The sequence below is a fragment of the Phycomyces blakesleeanus genome, assembly GCF_001638985.1.
Source record: "Phycomyces blakesleeanus NRRL 1555(-) unplaced genomic scaffold PHYBLscaffold_22, whole genome shotgun sequence".
Classification (NCBI taxonomy): domain Eukaryota; kingdom Fungi; phylum Mucoromycota; class Mucoromycetes; order Mucorales; family Phycomycetaceae; genus Phycomyces; species Phycomyces blakesleeanus.
This window is the reverse complement of record NW_017265155.1, coordinates 542,827-558,257: the sequence shown is the minus strand read 5'-3', so window position 1 is coordinate 558,257 and position 15,431 is coordinate 542,827. Positions and strand designations below refer to the sequence as shown.

At 32.4% G+C, this 15,431-nt stretch overlaps 3 protein-coding genes across 3 annotated transcripts; all 3 read left to right on the top strand.

The window, feature by feature from the left end:
- Positions 1-4,366: 4,366 nt before the first annotated feature.
- On the top strand, positions 4,367-6,456 carry PHYBLDRAFT_172530 (hypothetical protein; the record flags this gene model as incomplete). The annotated part of the gene is made up of 5 exons (XM_018436824.1): positions 4,367-4,390; positions 4,695-4,830; positions 5,781-5,844; positions 5,949-5,979; positions 6,325-6,456. 5 exons carry the CDS (start codon positions 4,367-4,369, stop codon positions 6,454-6,456), a joined length of 387 nt encoding a protein of 128 aa, XP_018287319.1.
- Positions 6,457-7,620: 1,164 nt separating this feature from the next.
- PHYBLDRAFT_172529 (hypothetical protein) lies at positions 7,621-8,438 on the top strand (the record flags this gene model as incomplete). Its single annotated transcript, XM_018436823.1, has 4 exons — positions 7,621-7,747; positions 7,910-7,956; positions 8,079-8,159; positions 8,367-8,438. The coding sequence occupies 4 exons, from the start codon at positions 7,621-7,623 to the stop codon at positions 8,436-8,438; spliced, it is 327 nt and encodes a 108-aa protein (XP_018287318.1).
- A 4,613-nt stretch (positions 8,439-13,051) lies between these two features.
- Positions 13,052-14,664, top strand: PHYBLDRAFT_172528 (C2H2-type zinc finger transcription factor; the record flags this gene model as incomplete). Its single annotated transcript, XM_018436822.1, has 4 exons — positions 13,052-13,357; positions 13,432-13,577; positions 14,239-14,288; positions 14,606-14,664. The coding sequence occupies 4 exons, from the start codon at positions 13,052-13,054 to the stop codon at positions 14,662-14,664; spliced, it is 561 nt and encodes a 186-aa protein (XP_018287317.1).
- Between the last annotated feature and the right edge of the window lie 767 nt (positions 14,665-15,431).

The following is a 15,431-nucleotide window of genomic DNA, read 5'->3' as shown; positions in this document are numbered from 1 at the left end:
GTGTGGAGTTGGCGCATGTGAAATTAAGTAGCTCTGCAAAGACAAGATGTTGATGTTTAAAAAGAAAAAGAAAAGAAAAAAGCAGAAGAAGAAGAGGAGGAGGAAAGGGTGGATAGTGAAAACAAATTCAAAAATTCATCAAATAAAGCCAAACGATATAGGTAGTTAGGCTCAGCTTAAAGGCGGGGTATGCTGGGGTGCCTGGTCTGAGCAAAAATAAAATAAAAGGCTATATATATTTTGATATAGAAATGAAAGATAAAACAAAACTAAGAAGAAGGTCATTAATCGCACCCGTACCTCTTTATCATATTTGTATAATTGTCGTTGAAAGGTACCAAGATTAACTTATAGTAAGATCTGTTTGAGGTTGATATCGATTGATTATACAGCTGTCATGAATATACCTAGTGATTCCTGGCATGTTTATGGAATTCTGGTTTCACAAACTTATATAAGATGCGTAATAAATTTATGTAGTTAAGAATAGGGACAATGATAATCAAGATCCCAAGTTGAATTAGCCGTAGTCACAGCACAATTTCTCGGAGACAAAGGGGTTTAGGAGATATTGATTATAAAATGTGTAAATATTTCTAATGTACACCCACAGGGCTATAATAGTTTATATTTTATACAAATATGATAACTTGAAAAAAAAAATTATCTTGCACATATTTTATGTGCTTTTGTCTAGGAATCTTTTGTTCTTGTATAAACATGTGATATATTGATCTGACCAAAACAAAGCTTACTAGGCTTACACACATTAAAATCTAGTCCAAGCTCTTCACCCCAAAAAAAAAACAAAAAGTAATAAATAAGTCTTATGTTACATTTAAACTTTCTACACTGTGTTTTTATTAATAATTCACAAACTATTGGTATATTTTCTCTTAAAAAAGAAATTGTCTAATCAAATTCACATAATTGATTCTTATATCCACATTCACAAGAGCCGATCTTTTATTTTAATTGGACAAAATAAGTAAAATGCCTTTGAAGTGTTTTTGGTTTGTTTTACAGCAGTTCAATGCTGACTTGATCATGTTGAGTTCCTTGATGATAACGTATTTAGAGAAATCCTGGCAAGCTTAGATATATAATATTTCTTTGACCTTTAATTTCAAAAAAAAAATTCCATTGTCTTCTTTGCGACATCTTTCACTATCCGTTAGGGCTTAAATAGTCATAGGTGTTATGTATATAGGCTCAAAAAGAGTTGATTTATTGTAAATATATTTTACTCGTAGGCTAAAGGGACTTGGAATCGACTCTTCGGTGGCACCCTATCTTCTGGGGCGACCCATTAATTGTCCATTTGTGTTTCATTCAGTGGTAGATGTTTATGTGTTTTTACTTTCTGCTAGCTTTATAGTCTTTTTTTTTTGGATATTCTGACTTATTTTATCTGTACGCGGGAATATGTACTGAATCACTAGGTTGAGCTGAGGGTTCTCTGTTCTTTATTTAATTAAATTAGGGTATTCTTCGGATTACCATTGTATTATTGGCCCCTAACGGTGCATTTGTCTCCCAACAGTGTATCATTATTCTTATTATTCTTATTTAATGGATCTTTGGATATATGGAAAAGAGATCAACGGTTTGAACTATTAGTAAAGCCACAGTACTTAAGATGTTTACCAGCAAGGAAACTTTAAGAATTACTGAAATTCTAACCAGTGTTTAATAAAGACACCTTTGTATGATACTTTTTGATTGATTTATTTATTTTAAAATAGGGGGAAAGTACGCCTAGCTGCTAACCTTGAAGACTGGAACTATATAGTTAGAGCTGGAATGAACTATAAAATCCTGCAACAGGTTTTGCATAGCATTTAGGATTAAGCTGGGGTAACGTACTTTTATACTCCTTGAAATCAACAGGCCAAACCTTCTACAGCATAAACCCATTATAGTTCTGTTTTTTATGAGCATTTTGGTCTGTTCTCTGCTAATCATCACTATTATTATATTTAATATACTGGTAGTGATAAGAAGTATGCAGCTACTATATATCAGTATTACAAGTTCTCGGTGTCAATATTACTTCATCGTTTTATTTTGGTGTATTTCATTTGAAGAAACATTTCCTTAGAAGTATCGCCGTTGTTTGATTTGGTTGTTGTTTAGGTGAAATATGACAAGATTTTGATTACAAAAATACTCTAATGGACAAATACACACACACATATATATATAATATTCTATGGACATAAATTCCATTAGCATCCTGATAGCTCTCGATGCTAAATAATATTACAAAACACTCGCATGCGCACAGTAAGATTAATTTTTTGGTGCACACATCCTTTTACTGTCAGACATTTAAACAGCTTGCTCGAGTGGTAAAAACATTGATATTGGCATTTTTAAATCTATTGATATCTCCATGAATATCTGTTTTTTTTCTAGCTCAAACAAGCGCTGTCTGGAATGTATTTTCTTTATACACAACTTTACTTAGCAGACAAAAAACTTAAATTTTCAATTTTTTTCGGATGTTGTCCTGAGAAAAAAGTGGTATCCAGAATGGACTTTTTGGTGCACATAGCTCACTTTCCATTAGTAAATGGTTTTTTCTAGAGTGAAGAAATGGGATGGTTTGATCAATATTTGAGCAGTTAATGTAAAACAGTGCTTTAATAGTGGATCTTAATGTGCTCTAGCAAACTTCTTACAAATGAAAGACTACTTTACTTGACGCATTTGGATTTATTACTGTTTTTTGTATTTAACTTGCCCATTTGGATCAAAAATGCTCCCTTTTTATTATTTTTATTATTATTATTAAACAATTCTTCAAAGTGTATAATAAGTATGTGCTTAAACCAAAAAATATTTTTAGTGATGTTACTTTTAAGCGTAAGTAAATAAGCCAGGATGTTGGATTTACTAAGGTTTTTAACTCGATTGATCTTGCGGAATATATATAAATTGTGATAACCGTTGATATGGATCTGTAGTCAAAGCAAATGTTTATACAGTCAATTTTTTCGTTATTATTTTTTAGTGAAAAACATACTAGTCAATCAGTGAGGAGTGCTTTAGGACTTCCAGCTTGTATTTAGAGGAATTATCCCACAAAAACCGATTCTAAATAATTTCTAATTACTTTGGGCTATGGACGAAAACCTGTGTTTCAAGTAACACTTAATTCTGAAGATGTAATACGAAGAAAGATCACAGCCTCATCAGATCCACCAACGTCCGAGCTCAATTGAAAAAAAAATGAGGAGCAAAAGAAAAAGAAGATATTGAAACATGTGTTTCAACATCCAAAATTTCAAGATCTTTAATTGTCAATTGTATGCAAAATATATGTTCACTTCTTTGGTCACATTCTTTAGTTTTTATTGCTAGAGCTCATTCAGAAGTCGATTAATTCTGTGCCAGAATAATAGCCAGACCAAAAGTAAGGATAAAAAAATAAGAGTTCTCAATAAAAAGCAAGTTGGAAAAGTAATATTATGTAGGTTATTTACTACGCAATTAGGAGGACCATAATAATATATAACTCATATTTCAGAGCGAACAAGGCAAAGAAAAGATCTTGCTAATTGTATTCGGTGCTGGTATGTTTGGTAAAGATAACGACAAACTACGGGGAGCTTGTGTCGGGGTCATAGGTATGCTCTGAAACGCACTAAAGAAAAATAGGGAAGCTTAAGGCGGGTTACCTTTTACCCCTATTGACGGCTAACTCACCTCAAAAGTATGTAGCCAATTCAGCAGCAGAGAATTACAATATTCAAGCTATAGAGGGGAGAAAAAGTACTCTTGTCTATGCAACATGTGAAAGACAATAGAAAAATGATGACAGATCAACGAGAAATATATTGAAAGTAACAAAGGATGCGTGGAAGACGAAATAGATACCAGTTACTTTCAACATAGTCACTGTAACCTCAGGACCGGCAAAAAAAAACAAATCCAACTAAGTAAAATACCAATTAGCCCAAGACTACATATTTTGTGAATGATTTGGGTCACTACTGATGTCTTATTATTCTTCTTTAAAGATGCATAAACCAAAAATTGGATGGAAGCCGGTGGTATCACCGAAAGAAACAACTCTCGGTGTAAACCCTAGAACTGACATATTTCTGTCGCTCTAAGCTTGCATCCCCTCTTACATAAACTTCACGCTAAAGGAGGTATTATCCAAGTCTTCCAAAGAACTACTCTCGCAGTATCTGTAACTAATTTGAGCGAATCGGTTCCAGATCTTTTTGGTGCTAATCACATCCATAAATGTTCTGGCCTAATTATCGTCAGTCTAATTCTATATGTGTGAATGGACAAATCAACGCAATTAAGACTGTGAGCTAAGAACTTATTTAGTGATATTGGGCGTATTGTTATGATTATAAAGAACCTAGAGTCGGTAAGTTGATAACCAATGCAAAATGAAAGGATAATGACATTGATTCCTTTTAGCAATTTCAGCTGGATTATAGAATGAATGTTATGAAAGTATCCATTATCATTACATATATTGCGCAATGAGTTATCAATGCCTAGACTTTTGGGAATTGAATGGCTGTAAATGATGCTTATATCCTTAATTATGCACCAATATCTCTCTCATTAGTAATCCCCAGTTTGATACTGTTGTGGGTTATACAATAGGTGCACAGCCATGTGATGAGAGTGTTAGTTAAATATTGTTTTTTTTTTTAAAAAAAAAGACATCGGATTGCTGTACCGAGACTTATAATAAGAAGGACTTTCCTCAGACTATGAAACATATCTTTCTGTATCGTCACTATGGCCATCGTTTGTACAACCCACGCATTATTGAAACCGAAACTCGACTTGGCCAAAGTTCAATCCTAAAACCAGCGATCTTTTCAGTAATGTTTTGTGTTTTCTATTGTATTCCAGATGGCAAATATATATACAACAAAAGTTATTTATTAAATATTGAAAACGTCGAGTACATATGTTCCTATTAGTACAATGTTCAGAGTACACGATAACTGTTATATTCTGCACAATTTATTTTGGTAGAATTTTTACACAACATACTACTAGTGTTAGCTATGTTTTTCTTTATATTTTGAACCACTATTTCGGAAACACTTGATGTTTCTACTGGAAGTCCCCAACAATTAGAATTTTACATGACATATTAGGCAAATAAAATAGAGGCGGTATTATCATCGATAAGGTGAGAAATACACTACAAAAATTGAATCTGAAAAATAAATATAGATTGATGAGAAATCAAGAAAATCTAAATGAATTAGTATATGGCTGTAGATCCACTTTCCATTTATACCATCTATAGTTCTCTTATACTATCACAGCCCATTATATATGAATTTGCGAAGCTGTGGAAAAGACCATGGATACTCTCTCATTTATCTTTTCCAGATGGTTATCAGCTAACTGCTAAGCTCAGCAAATGCGTGCGTGTGCATTAGATATTCGTCTTTCAAAAAGGTTTATCTCTAATACCAGACTTTGGACTTGTTTATATCTCATAAATACTATACAGAGAATTTGAACAAGGGTGCAGACAAATATATTTTAATTTACTGCTCCAATGTTATATGTTTTGATGTTATCTGTTATTTTTAGATGACATTATGGTTTTATCAAAATAAATCACTATTTCAATAATACTGAATATAACAATTGGTTTGTTTACCACCATTACAATTCTATTTCAACGATAAGAGTATCGTTACAGTAGTAAGTCTGATGCTCATTAAATTACACTACTTGCTCATCCACTTTTTTTTAAAAAAAAATTGTATATAATGTTTTAGGTCATATATTTCCTTTTAAGCGTTTCAATGAGCCACAGTTCCTCTCCAAATGTATTGACGACTCGTAGCCGATAATTAGTACGCTTATATTATCCTAAGCCTTGCAAGTATTGTACTCGACTGTCATAATTAGATTAATCTTATAGGAATATAGAAGAAATATTATAGATTTGTTTTCTGGGGTAATTTGACAATTACGGTAAGTCATATTCAAAATGATTAGAATGATGTTCGATGATAATTCTTGATGAATAAAAGGTACAGGAGACCTCTTGATAATTACGTAGCATAAGCTGTGTCATATCGACACCTTAAACGATAAGCTTAAATGTTTCCTTCTTACTTGATATTGTGGGAAGATACAGAAAATAATGTGATTTTAAGATGAATACATTTCTAGAGACATTCCTTTTGGAATCTTGTTATTTATTTTTCTGGATACTTTGTATACTTTACATAAAATATATATTGCTTGGTATTTTAGTCAGAAGTATTGACGTCCGGTAATTAACCCTTTAAAGTTAATTTTGGTATTTGAAGACAGGTTTTTTCTGCATCTCAACGTCTGTTTCAAGAATTCTGCGCTTGTTTAAACATCCAGGTGGCATTGATTAGTGTTATTGTTGACTACTGCATTTACACTCTCAGCCTCATTAACCGTGTGTCGTTCTTATAGATAAAAAATGAACAATTTCCACATCTACCTATTCAACATTAGTCCCTAAACAAATAATGGGGTTTTAGTATGACAGATAACCCCCTTCATTTATTCTGTCTAATATGTGGCTATCTACTGACAACGGCGTCGTTTTCGAATGACAGCTGTTCATAATAAACCTTCATATATTTACATAATGTTATATTTTGCGTCTGTGCACAACAGATAATAGTATATAAGGTACATTAATAATTCCGTATAGCTATCACCTATGTATAATTTCAAGCTTTCTATGATATTTTGGAAATATTAAAAAAAAAACCCCCTCGCACTGCCAGTTCCAGTACAAATACTAACAATAGCAACAATTTTTCCAAAGAAAGAAGGAAAACTTAATTTGATTTGTATCACCAGATGCTATTATAGTAACACCCATCATATATCATTGCATCAACGGCCTGTGAATGTTACTAAGCCTTTAAGTATAAAGTATAAACCATACTGATTAAAGAAGTTGCCAAGTAAAGAATTTACTAGTAGCCCAGATATTTCTTTTTTTATTTATTTATTTTCCCAGTGCCAAACTTAATTAAACATCACGTCAATATGAAAAAGAAAAGAAAAGCAATCTAGCCATCAATACTTTTTTTTGTAATTATGTATATTAATAGAAAGATAAGAAGAATAATGAAAGAACGAAAGACTTCTTTATATGCTCGAACTTTATTACTGAATAAGCAAATAAACTTGGATAATTACTTTGTTTTTGCTTACTGTGCACAATCATTCAAAATACATTGTTAATTCCAGGAGTATTTACTGTGTACACAATTTTTAGTCTGTTTCTTCTTTGGCACTTACTACGGTCCGGGTCAACCCACCGATTTGTTCATAGCAGTGCAACAGTTCTTTACTCCAATTATGATTGTAGCAACTATAGAACTCTAATTTGGCCACAAGATATTTTAGATTGGCTACATTCTGCTTTATATACACTATGTGTGAAGACGTAAATTTATTTATGAGTCTAACATATCAGGTTTTCAAATGGGAATGACAATATTAACTAATATTTTTTGGTGGTTTAGACAACACCTTTTTTATAAAGTTTTCTTTAAAGGATTATAAGCCTGATTTAATAAACCATTTTCGGCGTTACAGCTTAAAAAAACTCCATTTTTAATGTATTATAAGAAGAAAGAGAATGGGTCCCACATAGTTACAGCACAGACATCTGTTATAGTCGCACCAAGCTATACATTTTGGATTGATGAGTCTTCAAAAATCTTTGTTACCGATTCGTCCGCTGGTGAAAAAGGCAAGCATGCGACTATGGCCAATTATGATCGAAGCACTTAATCTTAATTTATTCTATATTACGCTACCTGTTCATCATTATATAAATATATATATAAATATATATATATATATATATTCTGATATTAGATTCTTAATATGGCTTTATAAACAGAATACAACTTCTTTAAAGAGTTTATTTTCGGAGTGTCCAAGAGTATGGTTGTTCCTATAACCTCTAATTTGCTATTGTGTCAGCTCTTCTTACAGCATCACTAGCATCAAAAGAGTCTCTGTACATCACTTTTGTATTTTTTATTTTATTTATCATTGCATTTACTTAGCTGTCCAACCTAATGACTCGTACAAAGATTAGGCCCCGCTTTGTTGCAGTAACGGTTTCCCTATTCTATTTTGTGGTGGAGGTACATTACTCACGGTACCAATTTGCGCAAGTTAAAATTTCAATGCGCACTGGAGAATTTCAAATAACGTTAATTTTATTGGTCAATTCATGTTGATCAAATAAGCCAAATCCTGTCTTTCATTCTTTCGTTTGACGCACAAACCATAAAATTCAATTTGCATATTATTATTACTATTTTACTTCACCTGTGGTTTATTATGATCAGCCAAGTGATAGTGATAGTCAATCTATGCAATTTTCATGTAAATCAGAACAAACTTTTATGAATCTACAGTAAACATGATTTATTCATTTTGTAAGTTAGACAGAAAATAAAATATATCTGTCGGCTGCTATAGAAAAAGTAAACTGTATGTTCATTTGGCTCTCTTTTTAGCATAACGAGAAAAACTTCTCTAATGAAAATATATAATGACAATTTGACATTTAATAGTAGATATTTTTTGAAAGGGTATTTTATTCGTATTATACTATTATTACTTTCTATTGTATTCAATTATGCTATAGTTTTATTAAGCACGGATCTTTTTCATATTCTTTACTTGGGACGGTGATGATAATGTGAAGCCTATCTTAATATCTAAATCACCTTTAACATATCTCTACCTCTCATTACTAAAGAAGCAAGCCCTTTTAATGAGAGATCCATTTCATCACAGCCTTCTTTCTAAAAGTATATTGCTATACCACGTACGATGACAATTAGAAAGTAAGTACTTATACTTTGAGGTCTTGGATAAGACCTTCCTCCTCTCTTCCCCTCTTGGTCACATTTAATCACTCAAATCTTTCTGGTTTCTTTAGTTATACTTCAGCATATCTTTGTTTTTCTTTCGGCTGTTTCTCACTCGGTCTCTGCTTGAACCTGCTTTATATCACTCTTCTTTTTTGGTAGAGACAAGAAACTCCTGATCTTACCCATCTCTTTGTGAAGAAGTGATTACGAGATATGTTTCTTTTTGCGCTACCTAGTATTTGCTTTCTGAATTATAAAAGCTTGAGTGAATAAAAAAAAGAATAGCAAGTCACGAATACTTCTTCTTCAGATCTGTAGAAAAAGTTACATACCATTCACTGGCTCCTTGTGTTTCCTACAAAACAAACCAGCTTTATTATAGATACATTACAGATCTTTGTATTTAGTAATTTCTATTTGCTTGCGGGACTCGAAAACTACGATTACGATCCGTTTCCTTGGACTGATTTCCCACTCTCCTTTCTCCCTGCCTCAATGACCCAACACTTTCCCACTTTTCGGGACTTTCTTCCTTTCCTCTTACTTCTTCCTCGGGAGCTCTTACCGGGATTATACCATATTACATTTTCGATCTTCCTTTTTAATTTCCAAATTCCGTGTCTATGATCACTGTCTATACTAATATAAAAAAAAAAGAAAGTCTTTTTTTTTCGATTCAGGCTTAATGACACTTGGTTGAAAAGTTAATTGAATTTCAATATTTCTCAATGCGAATAAGAAGCTTATTGGCATATAATGTACTATTTAACAATCGGCCTGGTTCTGATCAAATCAGTAAACTCATTCTTAAACATCCCGACATGAAGAATGCAATCACAAGAGCTCCATTAGTATGCAATGGAAATACTTTTAAAATCAGAAATTCAGAATGAGATCACGGCTTCAGATATGAAATCTCATATGAATGCGTATTAGCGTGCCTTCATAGCCAATAAATATCATTCTAAAAGTGCAAACAACGGTTTAGCACTGATTTTAATTAATCGGGTAGTGTATGTCAGTATTATGGCGTATTACGGATACAATAGATTGACGATTTTACTAATATCCAACAATACAAAAAAGAAAAAGTCACTGTGAACCATATACAATACGATTCGCCCATATTACAAGAAGCTGATTTTCTTTTGTTAATATAGATGCTACAACCAGTAAGTATATGACCGTTGGTAAAAGCGCAAATGAAGAAAGCCTAGAGAATATTATGAAACCAGTCGAACAATATAAATCGACTCACACTGGCGTGATTTATATGTTTATGAAACAGAAAACCAAAATGGCAGTCATCTGATACGGATGGTGTATACTGTCAACCTCACTAACTTCTTATATTAAGAATGTCTTTTTAATATCTCCCTAAGGGTTCTTTGTTACCAAAGTCGAATCATGAACTTCCTTCTTACGAAAAAAAAATCGACTGCACAATTGGGTATCTCCCAGTTTGCCACCGTTTTCGTAGATCAACCTCGGCATAAAAACTTACTCATGCCCGATTATACCTACCTCTTTGTATACAACCTTTACGTCTAATTTTCGTCGCCATATTCACCCACATATACACCATCCTGATCTCTCTCGAGTAGCGTATTATTATTTTTTGGAAACTTTGAATTTCTTATGACAGTTAAACGATTTCGTAAAGAGCCCTAAGGAGTTTCCTGTCTGCTTGATCCTTTGTATTTCAAATTATTACCAATCTTGTGGATAACTGACCTCTGCCCTATATGTCAGTTTGAAGAAGATACCCCTGACCATTATTTTTGCTAAATGTCCTTGTAAACGTTTTATATGAAGCTTAGTTATGTTCCAAATGTGTCCACGCTGGTCGCTGATAAAGACGAACACTTTTATTCCCTTTTTTCTTTTTTTACTACACTTGGATATGTGGACTCATCAATTTCCAAACACACCCAAGCTTTGATCATTGTCTACACCAAACATGTTATCTGGTGGGTTCACTAGGTCTACGTTATGGATACACAACATTTTTTTCCGAAAGTAAATAATAGCCAAGTCTGCGGTGGTGATACGACGCTTCTTAGAATAAGCTATCTAGTCTTTATTTTTTATTTTTTGTAATACCAAAACTTTTTCTCTCAGGTATAAAAAGCCAATCGCTCGGTGCTTTGCATTGAAGCCAACCAATATAAAACTTAATGTATTCTTTCGTTATTATTGAGTTTTAATTCTTTCTTTTCTTTTTTTGGCACATTGATCAGATCTACACTATTCGCAAAAGCCAAGCAAAAGGGCTAACTTTTTAGGGGTTAGATTTTCTCAAGAGATGTATTTTAGAAGGCTTCTTTATATAAATATATTCAAACGCGTCCAACAAACGCCTGATTACTCAAGATTCTTAAAAATACAGCATATTTGAATACCGTTCTCCGCTGGTCTTTTTATTTCTTCTGGCTTGTTCTAGTGTAAGGTTTTTTGTTAAATGATTGATATCCTTAGTTACGACCTTTTTTTTTAATTTTTTTTTGGTAATGATTGAAGCTAATAAATCCAGTAAAGCCTTCGTCCTGAATAAAGATAACCGGTCCTTTTGATTACCATATTATGATTATTAGTTACGGCCTGTTGTTTAAAATAGTCTAGATATGTTTCACTAGATCATTCTCCTACCCACAAATGATGGCCCTTGTACAGTAGATAGGATAGTAAAACAATTTAAGATGAGAAGCCTCTAGAATTGATTAATTATATTCCCGGATTTACGGGCAAAGGGACTGGGTCAACATCAAACATGTTTGATAAAGACTCTTATTTTTTCTTATTTTATTTTCTGCACTTGATGTGGCTCGTGCTTATGGCTATGATTGAGATTTACTAAAAGGATTAGATGAAGAATAGTATTTATTGCTTTAGATACTAATTGTTTGTTAATCTAATAAATAGAATATCATACATACACATCACGCTGGTTAAATATCATTGTCTTCATTCTTTATATGGCTCAAGCAATAAAATTAAATATTTAATTTTTATTGGGGGAGGTTGAATATAAATAAAATAAAATAAAAATAAAAATACAGCGCACGAACCCGCCAGTGCCCGAATGTTATAGGCTTGTAAAGATCCTCAGGTATTCTTGCAATAACAAGAACAGCAACAATAAAGAGAGAGAAAAAAAAAAGGTCGACCCTGCCAATTCAAATGGTTTTAATGGTGTAGTTTCAAACCCTCAAGTTCCATTTCTTCTAATTGTGATCGGGACAAAACAATTGGTTTATTTTCATTCTTGATAATGAACTCAATTCAAAGAGCCGAACAGAACCAGCAAAGAGAAAAAAAAAGAAGTATTACCGTTTGGGGCAGAAAATGGATCCGTGCTGATATACAGCAGCTAAAAAAGAATGTACCTGATTATCATTGGTTGGCTTGTAATTCTCGAGCATCAAAAAAGAAAAAAAAAGAAAGTAGAGGATTATCCTGTCATTAAGCGCGCTCATTACACTCTTTTTGATTATTATTATTTTTTCTTGATTTTCTTTTGGTCTCCGCGGACGTCACTCAGTTCTGTGTATGGTGATGTGTCTGTTATACAGAACGAGGTTTTTTTTTTCTTAGATTATGTATAAAGACTATAGTGTGAATGATAATCAAAGCTACTATGAGTTAATTTGTCTAAGGAACTTGGACTGAAGGTTCGAATAGACCGTCTTTGGGCTCAAAACGGACCAAAGAGAGTAAAGAAAGGTAGTGTATGAAGATGTCATTTCAGAATCGGTTACACACGTTTGCCACACTCAACTCATACTATATATATATTTATACTGTTTAATACACATTAAGGTTCTGCTTCCAAGTAGACACTGCCCCGTGATTCATCAAAAAATGCGCTGTTTATAAATTTAGACCAGACAATGGTTGCCATGAAATTTTTATTTATTTAAATAACCTTTACGTATACATATATGTATTTGTTTCTTTCAAAACCAAATATATTTATATATATATATTCTCTCTCTCTCTTTCTTCTCTTTCTTTATCTTTATCTTATTCTCCTTGTCCTTTGGTATTACGTCCAAAAAGGAGCATTTATCCCTCCTATTATCTTCTATTTCTATATGTGCCTGTCTTTTTTATTGATTAAAAAAGAAAGCAAAAAGTAAAGACCAATTATCTCTATGGACATTCGCAACTTATTAAATAGCCAAGAAGACGAAACAACTACTTCTTCCGAACAACATCTCTCTGAATACTATAAGCCTTTTGAGTGCACCTGGGACGATTGCGGTAAATGTTTCTCTCGAAGATCCGATCTTTCCCGCCACCGTCGAATTCACACCGGCGAGAGGCCCTACCGCTGCGAATGGAACGGTTGCGGCAAACACTTTATTCAGCGCTCGGCTTTAACTGTTCATTTTCGAACGCACACTGGCGAACGACCCCACACATGCGAATACGATTTATGCGGTAAATCGTTTAGTGATGTAAGATCTTTTTATATATATATATATAAATAAATAAATATGTGTACGATTCAAATGAACTAACAAACACACAGTCATCTTCTCTAGCAAGGCATCGACGGACACATACCGGAAAACGTCCATATATCTGTATATACACAAACTGTGGGAAATCATTTACTCGGAAAACCACATTATCAAGGCATCAGCGATGTCATGATCCAGAGTGGAAGCCATTCAGGTAAATATTCATATATTTATCATGTTTTCAGCGTGTTGCCCTATGTACCATTATTTTATAGACCACTAAGCCCGGATCCTTCTCTCTTATATTGTGAGTACTGGCACGCCGTTTCCCAATCCGGGTATTCAAGGAAGATCTGATACGACGACCTTTCACCAATAATATTTCATTTGAAGCATCTGTCTGATTAGTACATCTATCTGTCTAAAACGCATTAAAATTAATACGAGCATTCCAAAAGAGTTTAAACTCTACACATACAAGCTTACTGGTAGTAACTATCAATATTGTACAATAAGGCATATCTTGAGTTTGGATACACAATTCTTACAACTTTTGTTTTAAAAACCATTCTTTTTTGTTTTTTGTTTTGGGGCCGATAAATATTCTATCATTGGTAATTGTTATATTGAGTACTCAAGACCTCTTTATTTTACTACAATTGCCATGGCAATTTTTTAAAATAGAGAGAAAGAAATTACTTTAGAAAACAATACCAATCCACCGTCAAGTAATCACAACTATCAATAATCTATACTTGTGTGTATATTAATTGACGTTTCCAGCAACAACATATGGAAATATCCAACTCGGTGTTTTAATAGAAAAGAAAAGAAAAATACCAGAATTGATCGTAATAATATATATATATATATAGTTTTTCACCCAAAGTCCATGGTCTGAGAAACCAAAATTGTATGAATAATAGTAAAGCCCTTTTTCTTGGCTTGTTTGATCAACTTTCTTTAATTAATCTAATCTTTTTAAGCTTTGTTGTATCTATGGAGACAACTTTCATCCAAATAAATGGAGGATTTTTTTTTTGTTTATTATTATTATTATTATTATTATTTGATCGTTTCTAGAAAGAATCTATAGAACAACGCAATACACTCGTCAGTTATTCTCTCAATCCCGTCAAACCATACGATACTATGTATAATATAAAATAATAATAAGCAAACTTCAAGAGAGTACTCAAAATTGCTCAATTTTATTTTTATTTTTTTTATTTTTTTACAAAGAATGTTTACTTTGTGAGGAATGGCCCAGTCAGGACTTAGAGTTTGGAAGAATTCAATAAGTTTAATGCTTAGAAAATTATGTGCCCAAGCATTCTGTAGCTTCAATAAATCTTATTATACAGCAATAAAATAATCCTGTATTATTGATTAATCCATTGCGAATTGGACAAATATATATATATATATATATAATTTCTACAAAGCCCAATCATCTTATCTGTCTACTTAATTGAATCGACTGTCAAAAACAATTATGCGCATAGTAGAATTCAAGAGATTGATGTTAATTTTACATATTCAAATGCATCAGCTTTAAATGATAAAAAAAATCTTTATTTAGATCATCATTGTATTCCTACTGCATTTACAAACAAGAAAAAAAAGGGTAAATATTAGTATGGAATTCTTTTATTTAGACGATACGATAGACTAATAGAAAACAAAGGCTCCTAATGCTCTTGGTGATTAAGCTACAGAGAGATATATACTACAATTACAAGCATTTGGTGCGAGAAAAATGGCCTATTTTATATATATATACATATATTTCTTTAAAATGGAGCTTGTTTTTATTTTTTATTATAGATAAATAAATTGAAACAAACTCATTTACTTTACTATTTTGAAACTTTTTTTTTTTAAAAAAAACGTACTTTTAAGTTTATCTATGCATATCATCTTGAGCGGTCTAGGCCCACCCGTAAGATCTTATTACTTAATTAATTCAATATATACATATGCGCTAAATTAAAGGTATTTTAATATAATGATAAAACTAAAGATACTTAATAAAGTGTTAGCTATTTACAATGGTTGTCTGTGGGTC